At 37.2% G+C, this 23,837-nt stretch overlaps 2 protein-coding genes across 3 annotated transcripts in view; one reads left to right on the top strand and one right to left on the bottom strand.

Moving 5' to 3' along the window:
* Window positions 1–23,837, top strand: part of CACNA2D3 (calcium voltage-gated channel auxiliary subunit alpha2delta 3) — a 397,930-nt gene that overhangs the window by 318,989 nt on the left and 55,104 nt on the right. The window lies entirely within an intron of this gene.
* Window positions 10,428–17,651, bottom strand: LRTM1 (leucine rich repeats and transmembrane domains 1). The gene is made up of 3 exons (XM_066327082.1): window positions 17,567–17,651; window positions 13,917–14,513; window positions 10,428–10,861 (listed from the first exon to the last, which is right to left on the bottom strand). Exons 1-3 carry the CDS (start codon window positions 17,649–17,651, stop codon window positions 10,428–10,430), a joined length of 1,116 nt encoding a protein of 371 aa, XP_066183179.1.

Genomic DNA, 23,837 nt, shown 5'->3' with positions numbered 1-23,837 from the left:
AAAATTTTCATCTTGAAGTTTTCCATCATCTCTAAAATGTGTAGGGTTAATCGAAATCCTGATATTTTTTTTTTCTCATGGGTATTTGCAACTTGGTTTATTTGGTTTTGACTTTGAGAAGGTATCATGCATAATTACTTCTAATACAACGTCAACAAGCTTTGTGGTTTGTTTTTGAATAATTGTAAAAGAGAAAAGCAGGTGTTGGTTCCATTCCCCCAGTAATTCTGTTAATTACTGAACATTTAAAATTGTTTGGGTCCCATACTTTCTATCTAAAATAAACACAGGGCTTTTTAATGCCAAAGCATTTAGAAGATTTCCATGGTATCTGTAAAAGGATAATGCCATGAAAGGTAAGAGCAGTGTACCTACACTCTGAAGCATGTCAGTAGTTTTTTATTTCTAGTTCTCTAAACTTTAAAAACTGTGTGCTAGATATTTTGTTTATAATATAAAGAATTTTTAAGAGTTTGTTTTGAATAATTTTTCCTTTCTCTCTTGTATGGTTGCTGTTTTCAGGTGATTTTCTTTTGTGGGGGGAAGCCACCTTGGATCTTTACAAACCTTTTTTTATAAAAGTATCACTCCCCCAGCTCCAGCCTCTCAGAGACAAATAAGTATATGCACTATTCTTGTTCTCCTTAAGATCATGAATATGACTTGTCAGTCCTACTTTCCCTCAGAAAACTTTCAAGAAAGTACCTAGCATCCAGCTTAATTTTTGGTTTTATTATAAATCTGACAATATGCTATGTTAAGCAAAATGGATTTGGAGGCAGAAACTGGAACAGTGATAAATGCGAGAAGTTTGAAGTTTTTATTAGCCAGACTTGGGAAACTAAAGTAAGATTATGGGTAATGTTTTCAAATACCTCCATTGGAGTTCAAATTTGGCCAAACCATCTCATTTTAATTTGTGTGAAGTAAGTATTCCTTATCCCCATTTGGTCTGAGTAGATTACAGTAAGCAGCAGGATGGGATACACATTTCATGTTAAATCGCTCTGTTCCCTAGAGGGATTTGACTGAAAATTAAGCTGTGCCAGAATGTTGTTTATTACAGATCACTACAAGAGTTTAAATCTGGCAGAAAGAAACAAGAACATTGTTATAAAATGGAAACCTGAGTTATTCCTGCCCATGAAAGGGGAAAAAAGGAACAAAACCAATTCTTACTGCAAAATCCATAGACTGGGTTTTGGGGATTTTGTTTTATTTTGGAGTTGTCTTTTCTTGTTGTTGTTGGTTGTTTGTAGTGGGATCCTTTATTTGTTTGTTATTGTTGGGGTTTGGTGTTTTTTGTTTAGAAACCCATCAGTTGTAACTGATTTCATATGAAAGTCTAAGGCTCATTGCAAATAGCAAAGATTAAACTGCATAAAATAGGCAAAAAAATCCTGAAATCAGTGAGTCTGCAGACTTACTGCAGAGGAATTGAGTGTTGCTGTTGTTTCACCATCTGTACCTACTAATACCAGTTCCCTGTCAGAATGCCCTTGCTTCTTGGCAAAAAGCCCATGTAATGTTTTTCTAAAACCTCTCCTGCTTCTTGAAATTGAGATTCTGATTTTTTTTTCCTTAAATGAATGGAAATTTCTATTAAGGTGTGTAGATTAAATCTTTATCAGAAATGTAGTAGCATCATATTTATTGCTGTGTATGCAGCGTATACACAGGAGTTTAGTTGCAGGAGGGAAGGGACTTTAGTACTGCAGGCAAGACTTTCTTTAGATTTGAACACATTTATTCTCAAAATTACTTAAGCTGAGTGTTTTCTGTGACCATGTCTTCTGTATCAAGATTACACTGAAATGCTGAGCATCTTCAAACTGCCCCAGTTACAAAGTGAAGAGTAAAAGATGGTGGAATTTTCTTTTTCTTCTTAACCAGAATTAAAAATAGGATGACCCCAGTCTTTATATTTAGTGAGATTCCTGGAACATTAGTATTACTCTGGGGGACAAAGATGAAACTAATTTTTGGTTTTATTATGAAGCTGACAATATGCTATGTTAAGCAAAATGGATTTGGAGGCAGAAACTGGAACAGTGATAAATGCGAGAAGTTTGAAGTTTTTATTAGCCAGACTTGGGAAACTAAAGTAAGATTAGATATAGATATAGATATTTATAGATATATATAGATATATAGATATAGAATATCTGAATTTGTAGAATAATTTAGCTATTAAAATTAAGGCTAATTAAGATGGAACTGTGTTTTATGATGCTCATGTGAAGGGCAGGACATTTCTGCTAAATGTTGGTAGAATTCAGCCTTCCAGTTTTGTATTATTTGAGATTGTGTGATAAATTGGATGTCAACTTTCAAGTCAATTTTATGTCAACTTTCAAGTAGCAAACATATGAGCATCTGGATAAATGCATCATAGGATTTCTACATGCTGTATACATGTTTATTTCCAATTTTTGGCAAGAGATGATAGTTTTGTCAGTATAATTTTGTTAAAAAAATTATTAAAGGTACTGCTTACCAAGAAAGTTCTGGACAAGCTACAGGGATGGAAGCAAGCAAAGAAGATCATCATGGAGAAAAGCAGGGTCTAAAAACTGAAAAATTGCTCTCTCTTGAGATTTTGAGAGTGTTGACAAAATATGTGACCCTTCAAAAATGCACTTTCTGTAGAGGCATTTTAGTTCAGAAGCTGTTGTCCTACAATATAGGACCTTAAAACCTCTCTTGTTGAAAAAGTTCATCACTGAATACAGAAGACTTCACACAGAAGACAAAAATAGCCTCTTGGTATGTTTAATTAAAGGCAACAGAACTGACATAAACTTCTTAGGGAAAAGAGAAAATATTAAAGAATGCTAAAGAAAATGTCTGATGAAAATTGTTAAATCCTTATAAGTTTTCTTCATTGAACAAGCAGACCCTGGATTTCAGGCCTCATTGGAAAAGTCCATAGCAAGCTTAATAAAAAGCTCTGGACACAGAGTCAGAAGAATGAAGGATTAAATCATGCACAAGGGAAGTCTTTAGTCTCACAGTCACTGAAAATTTAGAATTTGAAGATGAGGAGAAATAATCCATTTTTCTTTCATACAAGACTGCTTAGAAAAGCTGAAATGACAATTTCCCTTAATCTTTTTTTTTGCCTCTTTTTGCACAGACCAGTAAAATACACGAATTGTAAAGACTGGACTTGATCTCTTAAGGTCATGTAGTCCAATCCTCGTGGAGTAGATCGTGAGAGAATGTGAGCTAGAGCTGATTGCCCAGAACTGTGTCCAGTCAGATCTTAAATGCTTCCCAAGTGAAGAGACCATGCCCTCTCTGAGTGTGTTATATTAGATGTAAATACACAGAAAAACAGGTGGAGTTTTATTACTGTTGCCACCAATTGTTGAAAATGTAGAATTGCAAAAGGTTTTTTATTTCTATGGTACCTGAGTACAAGGAAGAAATGTCTAAGGAAGTATTTTCTGCCATTTGTTTTTTAATATGGCCAGTTTTGTGTTGGACCTCCTATTTATCAAAGCTGAAATTAGAAAATAGAAAGCACTAAATGAGCCCTCTTTGCACATGCCCTTCTGTGGCCTGTCGATTCAAATCAAGTAGTAGGTGAATTTGTTTATTTTAAAGAGATAAAAAGCTTTACCAGCATGTCAGACCTGTAGTTTCTGAAAATGAGCAAGTCTTCAATGCTTTATGTCAGCTTAACTAAAGTACTACAGTAAGTGAAGCTCGCTGTAGCTAAATTACCGAGAAATGAAGGTATTCCAGTTCTGTGAGGATGAGGGCATGTTTACAGTCATTTTCTGTCAAAGAAGGGTGATGGCCTGGGATGTGCATTTAAGTGTTGCCATAGCTCTGACTCTGCCCTTTATGAACCTGCATAAAAAGAGAAATTGCACATATATCTCTCTCTATATATAATTATGAACTAAATTATATTTAATATATAATAAGCAATCCCTTGAATCAGGTACAGGAGGTGTTACTGAAACTGAAGCAAAGGCAGCAAAGGCTCTTCTTTTCACTGACAGTGGGATTTTAAATGCTCTTACCAAAAATACTCATTATGCAAACAAGAATACTATGCTTTATTCTCCCAAAGAAATTTTTCCAAGTAATGCCAGGATCCAGTATTTAACTTTTCCAGTATTTAACTTTTCAGACTTGATCCTTTATTTTTATAACCAGCCCATATACAAATTCAAGGATTTTTTTTTCAAACCCTGGTTAGAGAGAGATTTTTTTGCAAGTGACCTCATCCATCACTTTCTTTGCTCTCCCTTTTATATAACTTTAAAACCCAACTTAAGTATAACAATAAATTAAGTTATTCCATGTTAAATATTCCTAATCAAAATGCTAAAATGTTAAAAGGCTTCAGGTATTTTGAATGAATCAGTTTGAAGATTTAGCATCTCCTTTTAGGATTGTGTCCATAAGCTAAGCTAAGAAATAGTGAAGACTTAACGTAATCACTGTTGTGTTAAATATGGCACACTATTTTGAACGCATGTCGTCTGACCAGAGGAAAGTGACCCTGATGATCCTGCTGTTCAAGATAGTCAAAGTGTACCTTTAAATTAGGAAAGATCTAAAATCTCATATTAGTTTTAAAATACAAATCAGTCGTATTGAAGCTGATTACTCCTGAGATATTCATTCTTCCTGCTTAGATCAGACTCTCCAGGACACTCAGCAAATTAAAAGGAAAATTTGTGAATAAACCAGTTTTCCAGTAACTGAGACTTCTGCTGATCTAAGCTCTAAGTATGGAAGATTCTTTTAAAAATTCATGAAGGAAAATATGCATCTTATTTCTGAAAATATGTACTTTTATGACACAATTCACCTATTTTTTTTTTTTTTTGTGTGTTGCATTAATACTTCTATATATATGACCTCAACACTTCATCCAGGGTTTTTTTTTAAGTGAACTTAACCAGGTTTGCATGCACATCTCTCTTTTAACAAAGTGACTCTCAAGTACTTAATCAAAAGTAATTCGAACTATTGATATTTCTAAAAGTGACAGGTACTGTAAAAATTTCATAAATACTGAAATCTGCTGATGTTACAGTAGCACATAGAGCAAATACATCTGCTCTGCTCTTCTTCGACTTTTTTTTTCTCACATGTATTGCTTTCATATCATTATTAAGAACATTCAGGCAAATGTCAGTGCCATATACAGTCCTTAAAATTTATGATGCCATCTATAAAATTGCATTTTAATATGAATGCCTAGGGGAAAATGAATATGTCATCATAATGACACACCAACCAAATTTTTGAGGCATTCTAAAATAGATGTTTTCCTTGTCAGGCAAGAGAGTGATTTACCCAATCTTTACTCCCCATTATAAGCCACAGAATATTATATTCAGCAGTAGCATTTAGCAATTCCCTCAAAATGTTTTTTCATGTTTTGGTAGAAAACCACGACTTCATGTTTTTCCAGACTTCCTTTTTCTTTTGGAATATTGTTTTTTTATTCATAAATCTAGTATTAGTATACAGACTAATGTTTCCAGTTTTAGGAAAACTGAGATGTATATTTGTACAGCCTGACTTTAAGCAGCTCACATGCTGAGAGCCATTGCTTGGGAAAGATGGTTGGAGGAAAAGTGTGGATGCTTTGGAGCACGTGGCAAAGTTCTGTCTCCTTCCATTGGCTGAACAGGGAAACTGAAGTTAGTGACATATTCACAATTCAGATATTTACATTCATTTGCATTGTTCTCAGATCATTTCACCATACAGAATCAGTGTGTGGAATAGTTTAATAGTACTTTTGCTTTTTTGAGGTAATTCTCTGCTGGTGTTAACATTTAGCCTCTATTTATCTAATTCTTGGGGTTTCCTCACCAGTTTTCTGGGAGAATTCAGGACTTTGACGGATGTATCCCTACATCTTAAATTAATACATAAAGTAAATAGTGCAGAGCATCTCCTCTTTGCTTCTGCACTTGTGCTTTGTTGTTGGGATTTGTTGGTCAGTTGGTTGGGTTTTAGTTCTATGTAATTTGTGGAGAAGGAAGATCCTTGTGATCTAATCGCAGTCAGATTCTAGGGGCATTTTGCTAAAGAATTCTGCTGGCAGCAGAATAAATCCCTGCTTGCAGATCAAACAGAACAAGGCAGCAGAGGAGCTGTGGGTCCTTTGGATAACTTCAAATAATGCTGTGCAAGTTTGAAGCTGCAATCATAAATATGAATACATTGCTATAATTTTAAATATTGAAGACTGATTAATTTGTTTTCCCTTCAGTGGGCTATATTTCCAAACATCAGCAATGTTTTCTCATGTATTTTATTTTGAAATGAGGATGACAGCTTTTGCAAAAATGTTGAGCATGTAATGTTCATAGCCCTAAAACCTGGAGGGATGCCTCTGCAATCAGTACAAGAGAGCAACCACAGCTTCCACTGGAGCGAGGTGTCAAGTTTGGATTTGTTGGTTTGTTTATTATGGGCTCCTAATGCCTAAACCTTCTCCCCTGTTGTGGTTTAATGTGGCTGGTGTTGCTGGCTGTTTTCCCCCTGATCTGGGGAACATGCAGCCTCATTTCAGGTAATACAAACTCAGGACATACCAAGACTCTTAGATTGTGGTTGCTATCTCACTTTGGGCCAAATTAAAAGATCCAAGTTGTAAAAGTAAGCATCCTTTTTGGATGCTTGACTAAAGCCTGTATGTCCTTGTCTCCTGGGCAGGAAGGAGATAGTTGTAATTGGGTAGCAAAAGTAAATTGCTGTAATGGTTGTTATTTTCCTCTTAATTGTTCATGAGAGATAAGCTATGTATAGTGTCACTAAATTTGCTACTTTGATATTCAAGAAGAGGGATGCAGATTTTGTTTGGACATTGTATTGCTAGAGAATAATGAAGCTGAATTTTGATTGACTTTTTGCAAGCTCTAAATGGAAAGACAAATATAGCAAACAATTATGTTTCAGTTTAAACTTCGTGTGTTTCAGTAGAGATGCTTTTGGCCATTTTCTGTAAAGAACATGGATATATTACAGTCTTCAATTTTTGTTCTAAAATGAAATTTTAGATGAAATTAAATTCTGTAAGCAAAGCCATATAGTGAGCCTGTTTATGAAAGACAGGAATGCAACAACGTGTGTGCTTTCCCCGTCTTTGCAAATGCCTTGCAGAGGAGCATGTCCTGATATTTTGTTGACTTTGATGGGGACGAGTGTTTTTCACAAAGATTAGAAAAAAACCCCTGTGCTTACTATAATACTCTCATGAGATTGCTGGAAGGACAACAAAGCTTTCTCAGGATCCTTTATCTGAAAAATAAATCTGTGCAGACAAATAATTTCAGTGGCAGATGTCCATTGCTAAGCTTTATACATTAAGGGCAGTTCTATGGGGATTCCCTATATTCAGTCTTACACTTGTTGTAGTCAGTAATTTTTATAGACAGCAAATTCTGACTTTTATCTCTGTTTATCAATAGTTGAAAATTCTGTTTCCTCTAGTGAAAAATAAATATTTTACCTTTATTAAATAATTGAATCATTTCTTTTCCCTGTTCATTTTCTGCTCTTACCTTATCATTAGAAAGGACTGAATTTATAAATTGCAAACACTTTTACCATGATGTACAGACTTATGAATGTTGGATGAAATATTTCCCTGTGATTGTTTGTTTGTTTCATTTTGGATTTTGGTGGGGTTTTTTGTTTGTTTGTTTGTTTGTTTGTTTGTTTGTTTTTCCTTTGGTGAACAGTATGTTAGAAAGTATAGAATCAGATTTTGCATGGGTTGGCTTGCTCTGCTCCCACAGCAGAGCGAACTAATGGAAATATTTAATACTTTGCTTTCTGGCAGAGCTCCATATCAATTTACAGCCTTGTGTGTGCATGAAAAAATCTCCAAAGCATGTTCAGTGTGACTCAGAATGAATTTCTTTGAGTTTCTTTAAATGTTGTCGTGTCCTTCTTTTTTTTTTTTTTTTTTTTTTTTTTTTTTAAATTAATGAATGATGATGCAATGAGGAAAGCCTGGAAGGTTTTTGGTGCTAGGCCTTTTTTTTTTTAAGGACTAGGAATATGCTCTGATTTATTCCTGACTAGGAAATATCAAGTCAATTCTTGTTTCTCTTTTGCTTGAAAGTATCAGAAGTGTGAAGTGATTTGTGATGGAAGCTGTGCTGCTGTGTCTGAGCCTGTTAGAAACAGTGAGGGTAAAATCTCTCTGGAGGCTGGAAGTTTATTAGCTTTCATCTCAGGATCTACACTTTCAGTACAACTGTGCTCATTTTAGGTTGTCACTGTGGAAAAACAATGATTTGGCATGATCCCAAACTCATTTTTGGGCCAATGGGCAATAAGATCCAATCCTGAATTACTTCTGTCTTCTGTATCTAAAAAACTGTTTTGCTTTGCAAAATATTATGGCAGTAAATGGATAAAAGAGTAAAAAATGTAAATTTACATATTAAAATGACTTAGTTCTGAAAGTAGACTAGATTATTCATTAAGCTTCACCAAATATTTACAAGAAAAAACCTTAAACATCAAGAGATCAAAGTGCCTGAATACAAATATTCTTCATGTTAGGATATTGTAAAAAATACCACTCTTCTAAAAATGTCGCACTGCTGATGTCTCAGCAGAAGCAATGTTCACAGTCTAGGGTACCACATATAAAACAAAATGGAAAAGCACTGAAAAGTCTCCAAGTAATGCAGGAGGAAACATTTTGGAGAATGTGGTCTTGCAGGAAAAATTTGAAACAGCTTGTTTTATTTAGTTCAGGACAGAGAAGAATGAACAGAGCCTAATAATGATATGAAGTACTTAGCAGCTAAAAAAAATTAAATAAAAAAAGAACAGACAGTAATTGATTGTTTTCAATATCTGCTAGATTTAGATTAAGACTGAGATGCTTAATTTTCTCTGGACATGAAAGTAACTGCAGATGCAGGAATGAGCTTTAATATTTAGGTTGCAATTATTACAAAGTAGATAAGAGCAAGGGTTACATGACTCCTGCCATAGAGCCCATTACTCAATTGAGGCTGTTACTGGAACAGCTACAGAGATTCATTTTGAAATCCATCTGTTGGAAGGAGAGTGCAGATCTCCCAAACGCCCCAACACAGCTTCCCCTTGCCCTTACTGCAAATTGTTCCATGTTTTTTTTTTCCTCAATACTATAAACATTCCTGATCTGTGCATTGGCTACCTGGACAGGTCTTTATCACTGTCACTGGGGACAGTCAGGAGATGGATGAGGTGTCTGTCACAAATAGCCTAAAAGGTATTTTATCCAGTCTTGGAAAAGGTGAATGGACTTCCTGATCTCTGTTGGTTGCCTTAAAATAATTTCTAAGAACCATTAAAATAACTACCTCTTCACACTCAAATATTCTTGGAATTCTAAACTTATGACATTGAAATGGCTTTGGCTCTGATCTCCTCTGCTGGCAATACAGCTCTGCAGAGAGTAAGGATGGATCCTTGGGTGAATCCAGCTGAATGTTCCTTCTGAGGACATGTGAACATGCAGCTCCATTATCCTCCTGCTGAAGGGCAGCACTATGATGGGAGCTGTACCTGCAGTCATGGTATTTGCAAAATGGAGCACTTGTGTGAAGATTTGAGAATAAGGGGCTTCAGAAAAGTCAGCAGCAAGCCTGTAAGCCAGCTGGATATCACCTGAGTCTTCAGGTATGGTCTGTGTACTCCTTTTAGGGCTTGTATTAAAAGCACTGTAGCATTTCTTCTTTCAGCATTTTCTCAGCTCTCTTCTTTCTCTCCTACTATGTAGTTAAAAATGCAATAGGTAACAAAATGCTTCCTGTTTCCTAAGTTAGGAGATGGACCTAATATTTAATTGCTGCTTCCTGGAGCACACTGAGAAGCTGAAAACACATTTTTGGAAATACTTTTAGCACATTTATGTTATCAGTGGCAGTGCATAGAGTGGCTGGTTTGAAAACTGCTTATGAATTGTATATATCTTGAATTAAATAGTATTTTTTACTCTCTAAGATGGTACAAATTTAACTAATTAAACTAAGTTAGATGGCTATTTTCTGTTATTCTTTGCAGAACACCACTCCTGTCAGCCACTGACTGTAGATGCACCATAGATCAGGTCATGGTTTAACAGTACATTAAGAGTTAGTAAAGGATGGTGAAATACTTTAAATTTGCTACATCAAGATTTAGTGATCTCAAACACTTAGCCCTAAAATAGCGCCTTTGGAATATGCATACACAAAATAAATAAACTTATGCTGTTCTATATAGAGTCTCAGTAGATGTTCTGAACAATATATATACTCATATTTTTTAAAAGTATGGAAAAGAAGAAAAGAAAGAAAATAACCCCAGTAATTTCTATTAAAACAATGATACTGAGATTCCAGGCTTTTCAACCGCAGAGAGGGCTTTATTTTCAAGAAGCCAAAGCCAGAGGCAACTCAAGCCGAGGAGCTCTCAAGCGGCTCCTTCTCCTTGGGAGTCCCGTGCTGCCTGACTGGGGCCAAATGGTCTTTGTGGTACTTGGCCGTGATGGCAGCGTAGGCACAGCCATAAACAGCAGCCGCCAGCATCATGAGGCACACGACACCGCACACCACGCCAGTGATGACCACGGTGGCGATGGCGTGGCGCAGGCTGGCGGGACGCGGCTTGGGCTTGGGCTCACAGCTGACGCGGCCGCTGTCCCCTGGCTCACCATGGGGGCCGTGCTTCAGAGAGCCCCGCTGCTCCAGGCTGTGCTGGTGGCTGCTGCCCAGGTGAACGTGAGCTGTCCTCAGAGGACAGGCCCCGAAGAGCTCGTAGGGAACTTTGAGGAGGTCCTTCCCCTTCCGAATGCCTGGTGCTGAGCAGATAATGCCATCGCTAATTCCGCCTGGAAATGAAAACCAATGGTCTCAATAGTCAAGAGTTTCTGAATCACTTTAATGTAAAATTAACATAAACCTGAAGTAAATTTATGGTCAGTGGCGTTGCAGTGAATGCATTTTGGTTGATTCTCCAGATACAGTTGTTCTGTAACTTTAGTATCTGAATTTCAGGTGGTAAATGGGCAGGAATTTTGGTAAATCTCTGTTCTTGCACTCTGCAGTCTTTGAGGCTGTGTAGCAGAGGCATTTGTCAGGGAAGCCATGACAGCTGATTCTCCTTAACTCTTATTCTGAACTTTGAAAAAAGCTCATACAATTTACAATTAAACAACTTTATACTTTTGAAGATTTATAATATTTTTAATGGCTTTTGTTCATTTAGGTCAGTGGTGAGATTATTGCACTTCAAAGCTCATATAAGAGAGCATTTTCAAGAAACAGTTCATCAGGAATTAGGTTATCTGTGTTTTTATGGATGTAAGTGTAAAAAAACCCTATGGTGGTATAAAAATAATAGCTGTCATAGATAAACAAAGAGGTATTGTTAACTGCAAATTCAGTTTGTTCAATTTCTGACCACTGCTAATTTTTATGGTGGAAAATGGAAACAGCATATTTAGAAAATATTTCCACTTGATTGAAATATCCCATGAAATCATAATTGTTCTGACTGTATGTTAACTGTAACAGAGCAAATAGAAAGTTCAGTAAATTGTATGTACCCATGAGTGAGTTTTTGAAGCAAGGCTTGTGATAAGAAAATATACAGAGGTATAATGGATTTGAGTTTAATCAATCTGTTGCCCTGCTCAAATGCTACATTTCATGATTGCTTAGAGCCAGCTTCCCAAAGGAGGTTTTTAGTACAATGGAGAGAGAAGAAGAGTTCACAGTCCTGGTAAATCACGTGGTTGTTCCTGGGTGTGCAAAGGAAGATAGACCAAACATAGCCCTCAGGTACCTAGTCAGAGCACAGGGCTTTAGGGGTGTGATGTGTAGAGGAGTCCACAAGGCCAAAATCAGTGTTGACATATTTAAAAAAATTAACTAATCAGATCAACTAAATTTTCTTTTTCCTCTCCTCTCTATCCAAAATAATGCACCTTTCAGCTAAAGCCAGGCACAGAAATTTTCATTCTGAAAAGACTTTGAGAAAGTAGTGAATACAGATGGAGCCAAACTGAAATCTGGAGACTACTCCGCAAGTAATGTTGATATTCCAGGACAGATTTGAGCATAGCAGGTCTTTTGGTCTTTACTAGTGAAACCCAAAGCATGGTTCCAGACATCTTCAATGTGTTAGATTGAGTATGGATATAGATAAAATCTCCAAATCCTTCAACTCTTATCATTTTGTGGTTTTAAGTAACTAATTATGTGTGCTTGGAATAGAACCCTAGTGTTTCTCCTGAACTGAAGTATTCTCTGTAATTTCCTGTGAATATGCAGGAAATATCAATTGCCTCTGATGGATTCAGCTAAAAATACTCAAATATTTTGTACTTACATTGTTTTGTTATGACATGCGAGAAATATATGCAGAGCCACTGTGAAGTTTTATCATGCGTGATATAAGTAGTAGGAAACATTACTGTGTAATGCAATTAATTTTTCCTCACATGTGATTCAGACGAGTAATTTTAGGGAAATACACAGAAAAGAACATAACACTTGGGCTTCCTTTAAAGCTTGTTGCTAAAATTAATTTTTAAGTTCAATGTCACTTCATTTAATTAATTTGTACAGTGTTCAGAAAGATGGAAGGACATCACTGAACTTCTAGACAACATAGTTTCTTGAAACAAATGATGATATTTATGCTGCTGGCAGAGTAATTAATGTAATCTGATATATTTATCTTGGATCATTTCATTCTTCTGCACAGAGAAGTTAACCCCTGCTGAATTTCCAGCATAATAGACTAAAATAATAGACCCTACTATAAAGTAATATTTTACCTATTCAAGATTTTAAGATTTTATTGCTGAGAGGAGTTTAGTCTTTTGTCTTTTCTAAAAGTTGGCTCATGGTAGTGAATTTGTCTCACCTGAAGACCACTCCAGTAATAATTGTGTCCCTGCATGACCAGTGTGGTTTTCCAGCCGGCCTGCAGGGTTCTGATCCCTGCAGAAGGCGCTCCAGCAGTCTCAGGCCACATGAGCCATCTTCACATCCCCTGTGCTGCAACAGGCCCCACAGCACTTTGGTACAGAGACAGGTAATCAGTAGTTTGGTCACATGCAAGCATCAAAGCCTGATTTAGAGAAAAGAAAATTGCCCTGCTGTTCTGAATTCTCAGTCCGAACATACCTCCTGGGAGAGATAATTTAATTTCTTTTTTTACCTAATTCCTTTAGAATAAATCATATATTTTCCACAGCATAACTCATGAATATTTTTAAAACCAGGTGTGACCAAAATACTGACACTACTATTTATAAACTTCACTTTTCCCTATGTGATGGTGATGCCATGACACATTTCTGTCAGGAAATTGCCAATGAATTGAGTTCCTCTTTTGGTTAGCAGAAATTAGGAAATGATACTAGGTATTCATAAAATATTAACAAACTACTAAGTCATAATTGATAGAAAAACTATAATCCTGGGTTGTCTAAAGTTTGCTCAGTACTGATATCTGTCTTGAAGTTTGCCATCATGCAACAGGCAAAAAGCTTTAGAGCAATAGATTGGTTTCCAGCAAAAATATATTGGTAGAATTAAAACAAGTGTATGTGCACAGGTGTACTTGTTTTATATTTAGAAATATCTATATCTGAATTCACACACTAGAGAACACACCTGTACCTGCTGTATGGTTGTGTGTGCATCCTTGCTCCCTCTCTGGGCACAAATATGAAGTCCCTCTCTGACTCTAGTTTGCCATCTGTGTTTATAAAAGCACTTACATTCTGACATGCATAGGAATATAGTTTAGTGTGTTTATTTGAGGAAGTGATCTATGGTGTGGGGTAAATTTTTAGGCTGTGAAGTGAAGATCAGTTAGATGCTGGTTAAATATTCTCATATACACTATGTGTAATGAGAAAAATTCCTTACCTCTGTATAGAAAACTCTCCAGCCACAGTTTCAGGCCAAAGATATTACAATTGCATTGCCAGGGATTATCTTTAAAGAGAACCACTTTCAGGTTTGGAAGTGACTCCAGCAGAATTCTTTCCATTTTCTGAAGTTTGTTATGCTTCACAGAGAGCAATGTTATATTCCCTGTGCTGTTTCCAAATGTCTCAGGCAATCGAATAATGCTGTTGGACGACAAGTCCAGTTCTTTTAGGTGTGGGAGGAAACTGAAAGTCTTGTTTTCTATATAATGAATCAAATTTCTGGTTAGGTTTAAAACCTGGAGATACCTTAGTTTTTGGAAAGCACCAGGTGCCACATTTGAGAGAGAATTATTAGACAAGTCTAAGATTTTGAGTAACGGCGTTGCAGTGAATGCATTTTGGTTGATTCTCCAGATACGGTTGTTCTGTAACTGTAATATCTGAATTTCAGGAGGTAAACGGGCAGGAATTTCTGTAAATCCTCTGTTTTTGCAGTCTGCAGTCTTCGAGGCTGTGTAGCAGAGGCATTTGTCAGGGCAGCCGTGAGCTGTGTGTGCCAGCAAGATGACACTACAAACCAAAAGCCAGTTACCTGTATCACAAGTGAAAGAAGATTTAAAATTAGTTTAAGATGTTTGTCTTTAGGCAATACACAGGCCATAGACGCACCCAGAAGGTAGACAGTTCTACAATAAACAGTAGTGTAGATATCACAGTGTGGTTCTTTTATAATACATAAGTAAATGACAGATAGTGTTGATGTACTTCTGTAGTGCAGAATGAAGATAATGCTACCATGGTCTTAAAATGAAGTACTTCCCATGCTTCTTTCTTAAGTATAAATGCTTTTCAAGAGGATTTGCCATCAGCAGAGCAGTGATGTTTGAAGTGAATGTGACAGTTTCTAAAATTATTAAATTGAAATGTCTCTCTTTCTGTGGTAGTAACAACTTTAAACATCTTGTGTCAGAAGAATTACAAACAGAACTTTTATTTTTCATTGGTTTTACTAGTATTACTGCCTGGAAGAATTGAGTCAATGTACCATTAAAAAATTACAAGCTTCAAAGAGATAGCTATAAAAACTATTAGCAGTACCTTTTCAGCGATCCAGATTCTATAAGTTTCTACTTTAAAATATCTATTTATTCTTTTTGCTCTAATTCTCTTCTCTGAATGCCAGCTGTACTTCCCATAGATACAGGTTTCTACACAGTCACCAGACATTTGTCAATAAGCTTCTGAAAATATAAATTAACTGACAGGAGTACTTAGTAATATTTAGTATTTATAATTATCTGCTGCTCCCTGATGTTCAGGGTTTACCTAGAAAAAAAAAAGTTTTTACCTTTTATGTCTTGCTAATGATCTTAACTTGGAAAAGAAGGTACTTAAAGCTATGCTTGTATGCATATAATAAAACATTAAAAACTCCGTATGGAATAATTACATTTTCTTTGACTAAAGAAAGTCAGAATGATGAATTGTGTTCTAACATTGTTTTTGAGATGCTTCAAATCTTTTTTACTCTTTACTGTTTAAGAATGCAAAACATTTTAGTTACTTGCTACTTGAAACCTTTTGAAAATAAGGCAATTGCTGTTTATTGACTTAGATCAAATGTGAATTCCGTATTGATGGAATAATGTATGATTATAGTAAGAAATATGATAAATACATAAATGTAAGTTGTATTTTGAGACTACAGTTTAAGGCAGAAATTACTTCTTAATTTTCACTCAGAAATGAAATGTTTATATTAAAATCATACATAATCTTCTGCAATCCTGAATTCTGAATCATTTTATGATTCTTTCACTTGAAAGAATCTGGCATTCCTGCATGCAAGGTAAGCAATACTTTCAGTTCATTACACTGTTCTGCAACAGTTGGCTTCAGAAACACAGCTTCCAATGTAGAGGTAAAATAAACTCTGCTTGGCAAGGAAATGCTTTGCAAACAGAAAAATTGCATTATTAATCTGAATGCTTCAGTATCTCACCTTTCATTCTGCTCTGCTTGTTCTTCCGCTGGTGGAAGATTCAGTCCAGATTTCTGATGTAGAACAGTAACAGACGCTGTTCTGATTCCCACTTCAAATCTGTAACGTGCCTATCCAGTTTCCTTTCTTGTGGTTTTTTAGGTCGTGTCTGTGACTTGTGTAGAAGGGCAACTATTTCTACTCAGTTACTCCATCAGCCCTTGTTCTTTTTTCTTAATCATAATCTTCTCTCCCCTTTATGACTCTCAGAGACTTATTCTGCATCTTAATCAGACAACAAGCCATGCAAACAGTGTCTGTCCAGCTCTGACTGGACAGCTGTACAAATAATGACCTGATAACCTTGCCTCTTCAATTTGTTTAATCTCCATCAAAAGCAAAGCACAAAAAATAAAGCTGTCTTTTTTTTTAATCCAGTATGGTTTCTGAATTCTGGTGGATTATTAGCCAGGCTGTGTCAATTTTTGCAAGATCTGAACATGGATTTTGATTATCCTAGGCTGTGACTGGAGGCAGTGGAGTGTATAATATCACTACAAGTAGTCCTGTGGGTTGATGACATGGTTTTCACAGTGCCCTTGTTTGCTCTTTTAATCTTATTCATCTGATATCCATTAGTTGTGCTGACAGGATTTTATTGCTTGGGAATACAGGGACAGTGGATCCTTCCATAAAAATGGCACACATCCTAGTATAGTCACCATGAAAATTGAACAAATTAATTTATTTTCAAAGATACTGGAAAAACATAGCAGATGATACTAAAATTGTAATGTCAGATGATACTAAAATTTTAATGTGTGGTGCCTTGACTTGTTCCTTTGTTATTTCTTTAGTAGAACTCATACTGTGCCATCTACACCAATAAAAGGATTAATGACTTGTGACTGTGAAGGATCTCAAAGGTGTTGAAAGGATGGTATATAAATGAGTCTTTCCAGGCTATATGATCACTCCATCTATGAGTTGTCCTATGGAGAGGGAAGCTGTGCAATCAAAACATTTCAGACCTATAATACAGCTTCCTTGGGTGCAAATTCTGCTTTTTGATTCTTTTAAAAAGATCACATAACGTTCATTTTCCAGGTCAAAATTAATATGATGTAGGCAATGTTCTAGAAGGAGTACTAGAAAAATCAGATCATAAGGTCCAAACTGCTGTTGAAAGCAGTGTCTTTACCAGAAGTTATCCTGGATTCTGTCAAGTTGAGACTTTGCTATTTCCAGTAACACATTCTGTCACTTTTCTGGGCAACCTTCTCCAATGTGGTACTGTTCCCAGAATCAATAATTTTTTCTTGCATCCAGTTAGAGTTTTCCTTGGAGCAGCTTGTGTCCCTCTCCTCTTGTCCTGTCACTATGAATCCTTGTGAAGAGAGTAACCCCATCTTTTCCATAGGTACCTATTGGTTTCCAAAGGTGCTGAGCTCTCTGCCTTCCTGGCTCACAGGGCAGAGCTGTGCCTGTCAGAATCGTGTGCTTTGCTCAGTTGTTTCTGACACCAGTCAAGATACCCAAAGGAACAGTGGATACTTGGGAACAGTGAAGGAGAACTAGGAAAATTGTCTTTCTAGTAATTTAAAGTAAACATGTTTGCTCATCTTGAGGATCCTAGGAGTAGTGCTGTCAACACCAGACCTTACTGTCCTTGACACATTGTCCTGATACAGGTTGAGGCCTCGGACTGAGTGTGGAGGAACACTTCAGATGTAGATAACCTGGGACCATAGTCCCCCTGTTAACCCCAACTTTACAAAAAATAAAGAAGAATAAAGGTCATCTGTACTGTACTTTAGATTAAGGTCAGGTAAATGCAAAAAGCTTTTTTAACTTCTGTAGCATGATACATTTATTTGCTATTTCTATGACCCATCTTAAAAAATCCATGAATCCTTTTAGTGAAGACACAATTAAATGTAAAAAATGTCTGTTATAAAATAGCATCTTCCTTACAAGTTGTAGCCCTGTTAGCTATAGATGCTCTTGCAATGAACTAAGTTAGGTCGGGTACTTTTTTCTTGAGAAGACATCTCACTCTCCCTGCATGACCTCATCCCTTGTATCAGTGACTCTTTTCATGATTTCTGATTATCTTGCAGAAGGTAACAGCTATTATATTATTGATTTTTTGTGTGATGAGATGCTTTTAAATTCTCTTTGGTATCTATAATTTTATTGAGCTGATTATTTTAAAGGGTTTCTTTTTAAGTTATTTTCCCATCTTGAGTAATATTTGCTGACTAGATTGGCATACTGGCTCCTACTGCAGTTCATTTCATGTAACAGGCTTAAAGAATGTCTCTGAACTGCCTCTCCTATTTTAGGTAAGTCTTTGCAACTATAATTGTATTATTTTTAGTATTCACCATATTACAGAGATGTTCACAGGACAAGGTCACTGAAAGTTAAGCGCTGTGGGAGGTTCAGTTCCAGCAATAATGCAGAGGTTGTTTTATTTACTCAGAATCATGGTATAAGAAGTTACTACTTTTTAAAAAATCTTCATGCTGGGTTCAGATTTGGAAACATATGATTTAATCTGTCAATTTGCTTTTCATGTAGATGTGGCTATTTTTCCTTATATTGAGAACTCTGAATAAACATGTTTTGTAAACAGAAGTTTCCCCAACCTATAATCCATGTCCTGTTCCCATTTATTAGGAATAATACTTTGGTTGTGACAGAGAAGTCTGATGTGGTGAAAATTATAGTCGTGTCACAGGTAGAGATTTGCCAGAAACAGGATAACCATGAAACCTACTCTACTTCTGGTCTTTTGAACCACCAGCAGGATTCTTTTCAGTTGTCTGATGTGGTGCAGCAACTGTTATTGCAGCCTCTTAAATTAGCCTGTGCCTTGTTGTAGCAAGGCATGTTTCCTATTGCAAATAGCAAGAAAGCCCCATGAACTAATATCTGATCCCTGTCAGCTGAGGGGGTGCAGCTCTGTCTTTGCTTTGCCAGCAAACTCTTTGTTGCAGCAATTACTGCCATCTGCTTTAAAGGAGTTCTATGTGTAAGAATCATCTCTTTTACAGAAGATCATTATGTTAATTAAACTCTAGCAGAAAGGAAACAATTTAAATATTTCAAATATTTAAAAGCTACAGGATTTGGATTTCACTTCGTTCTATATCGAGTCCAGGCAGACACAATTATATTAAAAAAATGTTCCCAAGACCACAGCAGACAATTCCTATACATACTCTTTATTAGATTTATTTTCCCTATGCTTTTGAGTGGGAAGGAATTAAAACTGAGATACTTTCAGGGAAATGGCATGTGCTTTCTCTTTACTAATGTGTGTCTCCAGATTGGTAAAACAGCTAAGCTCTTGCTCAAGACTCTAGATGAAACTTTGGGTAAATGCAAACCCATCTTCATTTTGGTTCTGGATGAAGAAAGAAAATGTATTTGTTGGTAAAACAGCCCATACCCTTATTGTTAAAATTCTTCCCCTGTAACTGGCACTTTCAAAAATGCAGTAATGCATGATGGAGAAAGGTCATGCCCTTCCCTAGGAGTCAGAATGCTGTGCAAAGGTGCCAGGGCAGAAGGGACCTGGGAGTCCCTCGTGCTTTTCTTTTTACAGGGGCATTCCTTGTACTCTGAGAGATCAGGACTTTCTCAAATTTTTCCTGGCAGGGTGCTAGGTTTTCAAAAGTTGACAAAGGTTAGGGGAAGGCCTTGGATCCTATTTCTGCTTGCTTTTCAGAACAGAAGTATAAGCCAATGGATCAAACTAAATTTGGCTCGAGAAGATTTATACCTTAAAAGTCTGGACATATTTTCCAGAGAGGTAGGCTTGTGGATTTCTTCAGACATCCTTTGCTTAGACAGGGTAAGAGGGGAAGAAAATCAGCTAGAAATTAATAATAAAATGCTGGTTTATGACACAGCATGAGACACCATGATTTCTTTGTGGATGAGTTGTTATGAGTTATTTGACTGAGTCCCTTTCAGGTGGGAAGTAATGTGCAGTTCTAGAAACAAGAAAGCAGCAGAGAGTTGTGATTTTGTAGAGGGGAAGAACCCAGATTTTCCTTTCCAGTTGCTTGTTTTGCCTTACTTAGATACATCTGGTACTTTTTTATACAGTGAGTAATTAATTTATGAAATGCATTGTTGGAAATTATCCTTGGGCCAGAAGATTAGTAGGATTCATATATAATCTGGAGCCATAGTTACCTCATGGGGCAAAAAAAAAAATAAAATTATAAGGGATATAAACTTTCACTCTTGAGGGCTTTAATCAACCGCTAATGACACAACTTATGGAGAAAAACCTTTCCCTGTGGGCAGTTTTTTTCCATAATTATTATTTATGAGAATTTTTACACCTTCCTCTGACACCTCTAGCAAAGGCCAGAGTATGAGCTGTAATAGTGGATGAGATGAACTGGAACATGCTGTGTTCCACGTGGAGATTTACTGTGGGGGAAGGGGTGGCTGGACAGCCTGGCAGTGGCAGGAAGCTGCTGGCTGGGAACCTGTGACCTGCTGTGTCCCAGACACCACAGGACAGCCAGGCTGAGCACCTGCTCTATCTAGTTCACAACTCTGTTTGTCCCCACGTTGCTGTTCTGATCTGGACCGGAAAATTCTTTCAATAGTCAAATCCAGGTATTTTTCGATTCATATTCTATAAACAACTGGGTCAGTTCTTTGTCCTCTCCTGTCCTGTCCTGTCCTGTCCTGTCCTGTCCTGTCCTGTCCTGTCCTCTCCTCTCCTCTCCTCTCCTCTCCTCTCCTCTCCTCTCCTGTCCTCTCCTCTCCTCTCCTCTCCTCTCCTCTCCTCTCCTCTCCTCTCCTCTCCTCTCCTCTCCTCTCCTCTCCTCTCCTCTCCTCTCCTCTCCTCTCCTCTCCTCTCCTCTCCTCTCCTCTCCTCTCCTCTCCTCTCCTCTCCTCTCCTCTCCTCTCCTCTCCTCTCCTCTCCTCTCCTCTCCTCTCCTCTCCTCTCCTCTCCTCTCCTCTCCTCTCCTCTCCTCTCCTCTCCTCTCCTCTCCTCTCCTCTCCTCTCCTCTCCTCTCCTCTCCTCTCCTCTCCTCTCCTCTCCTCTCCTCTCCTCTCCTCTCCTCTCCTCTCCTCTCCTCTCCTCTCCTCCTCCTCCTCTCCTCTCCTCTCCTCTCCTCTCCTCTCCTCTCCTCTCCTCTCCTCTCCTCTCCTCTCTTTTTATTCTTTTCTCTGAAGACTTACAATCCAATGGATAGTGCAGTCAGCTATTTCTTGTGGTATTATAGCTGTAATATAATGCTCTTAGAAGTTAGTGTGGCTTGTACTCTTTTCCCATAACTAAATGAGAAAAAAATAGATGAAGGTGAGAAGGTTGGAAAATGCTGAAACACCAGCCTTACAGAGTGCTTTGGTAGGTAGAAAAATCAGCAGGATGGATGCAAGGCCTTCAGAATGAGGAGAAGCACAGGGAATAAAGATGCTGGGCCTCTTTACCTTAATTGCAAGTTAGATGAAGTTGCAGCAAGGGGCAGATTAAGTGTCAGCAGAGTATTTGTTCCATCACAAATAGCAGCAGGGGGTGCAGATTCAATTTTCAATCATTTCCTGACTAATGTCAACCACCTGTTATACATGCTGAGCATCCATAGATAGACTATATCTCCAGTAAGAGTAAATTAATGAACTCACTGTGCCATTATTACAAATGGAAAAAAATATTGCTTGACATCAAGCTAAGAGAAATGAAAGAAATAAAACTGGTGAGAAAAAACACATGCAAAAATAAGTACAGGTGTACACTGTTTCATCTTGACATTTTAGATGCTTTTTGTCTTCTCTTAAACATGTTAAAACTGAGATCACTTGCTATTTTTCTAGATAGCTTGTTCTTCATCAAAGTTTTTTCTAAGCTTTTGCTTAGTGATTTTGTTTCCTTTTTATATTTAATGAGAATTTCTGTTCATGGTCACAGCTCACCCTGGACTCAAACTTAAGACCAGGATATAAATCTCTTGTGCATTCTGAGTGGTTGATTTACTAGGGCAGCTCTTGTAAGAATTGGAAGGATTTTTTTGAACAACATCTGTAAAAGGGTTTTGAAATGTTCACAGTATATGAAGAAATATTTTTAAGTGCAGTAAATGTTTCTTACACTGCTGCTCACCAATTGTGCTACAAGGTAGAACTCATACTTCATTGATTCCTTTTATGATTTTAAGGCAAATTGCAATAATTCAGTAAAATTCACCGTTAAATGTTGGGAACTCCTGTGTTTATGGGCTCAAATGGACTCTCTCTTTGCCCTAGTAGTCACTTCAACACAGAAACTTGCAGAAGCAGGGATGACATTTGCTGCAGTAAAAAGTCAACTAGTTAAACCTCTGTAAGTCTTGCAGCACTTTGGAAATATCCACAGGAGGCTTTTTTGGCTTTTTTTTCTTTTTTTCATTAATTTAGCAAGGTACTAAATAACCTGACATTAAAGTGGTGCAGCTGATAAATGTTAAATACATAGTTTTGGTGGTTTTAATCATCAGTAGAAATGTAAGGATTCCATTGGATCAGGACTGATGTGCCCAGCAGCTTTGGATTCAAGCTGGGATGGAACATTTCCATTGGGTGATGTTTTGCTGCAAGGGAAAAGGAGACTGTAACTCCTGAAAGGATCTCACTTGTCCTGCAGCAGGTGAAGTGTGAATGACTAACTCCTTTAAAACTCCTGTAAAACCATGTTGGCAGTCTGTGCCCTGTGCAGTGCTGCTGTGTAGAGCTGTAACCAGCAGAGCTCTGGGCAGGATCTGTGCACAGGACCCAGACTGTCTCTGTTGCTTATGGGGCCATCTCACAAGCAGAGGAAGATACTGGAAATTTTCCCATGTGGCTCCAGTGAACAAGGATGAGCCAGACACCTTCACCTGCTGCCACTGTTCTTCATTTCAATAGCAGATATGTTTTACAAGGCAGTGCATTGTTTGCTGCTTTTCCAGTTGCCTTGTTCTCCCTGGATTTTTGTCATCCCTACTGCTTGAACTGCTGCAGCTGCAGGCACCAACAGTCATCTGACAACATCCTGGAGGTCCCATAGCACACTGTTATCCTTTCCTCACCCTCTACTTTTTAATCTGTCAACAGGTTTTAAACACCAAGGATGTTTTTATAATACCTTTTTTTCTCCACAGAATATTTTAAATGAAGTAACAGGTATATGGATAGACTTCTCATCCCTCAAGTTTAGTTAGTTCTGCTGTTTTCAGACAGGATAAATCCCTGGGAAACTTAGCTAGTATACAGGATAATGATGCTTCTGTTTAGAATTTGTAAAATAGGCCACTGAGAACACTTTTGTTTAAAAAATAAAAAGAAAAATACTCCTTCAGAGGGCATTTCATTAATGAGAATTACAATGCTGGAAAATCTGTTATAGATTAGTGAAGAACAGTAACAGTGTATCCAAATGGAACTGGTTGGATAATTAAATTCATTTAATAGGTACTGAAATTTAAACCTCTTGATCCCTCTGACGTAAACATAACTCTTAAAAGTCATGGAGCTTGATCCTAAGAGTGTAATGTGGGAGAGAAACACTGGGACGATGATTACAGATTTCAGATACCCTGGGAGGAAATGTATTCAGAAGTTAAACAAAAGGCATTAAAAAACAACAACAAGAACAACAACAAAGCCCCAAAACTGTAGCTATGCAATATAAAAAGAAGCTATGATAAAACCCTGTTTATGTAGGTGTGCAGCTTATATGAGCAGTATTGAAGCAACATGACTGGGATAAGCAAGGGACAAGTAAGGGATGCTAAAGGTTGAAATCACAAAGGAACATCATGTTTTCACTATTCTTGAGCTGTTATTACCGGTTCTGTGTTATCATGTCTGTTTTGGCTGTATGTCCTACTGTATGTCTGTTCTGGTTTCCTGTTTTCATGGTGAGAATCCGCAAAGACCCTC

The sequence above is a fragment of the Sylvia atricapilla genome, chromosome 11 (genome assembly GCF_009819655.1).
Source record: "Sylvia atricapilla isolate bSylAtr1 chromosome 11, bSylAtr1.pri, whole genome shotgun sequence".
Classification (NCBI taxonomy): Eukaryota; Metazoa; Chordata; class Aves; order Passeriformes; family Sylviidae; genus Sylvia; species Sylvia atricapilla.
The sequence above is the reverse complement of the archived record's forward strand: the minus strand, read 5'-3'. Positions and strand labels throughout refer to the sequence as shown.

What these genes read in the sequence shown, in the direction of transcription:
- LRTM1 (XM_066327082.1), bottom strand. Translation starts at nt 17,651, where the DNA reads ATGGTCCCAGGTTATCTACATCTGAAGTGTTCCTCCACACTCAGTCCG. An exon ending in AGGACAATGTGTCAAGGACA is followed by an intron (nt 14,514 to 17,566) that starts GTAAGGTCTGGT and finishes CTTGTGATACAG; the next exon opens with GTAACTGGCTTTTGGTTTGT. An exon ending in GGAGAGTTTTCTATACAGAG is followed by an intron (nt 10,862 to 13,916) that starts GTAAGGAATTTT and finishes TTTCATTTCCAG; the next exon opens with GCGGAATTAGCGATGGCATT.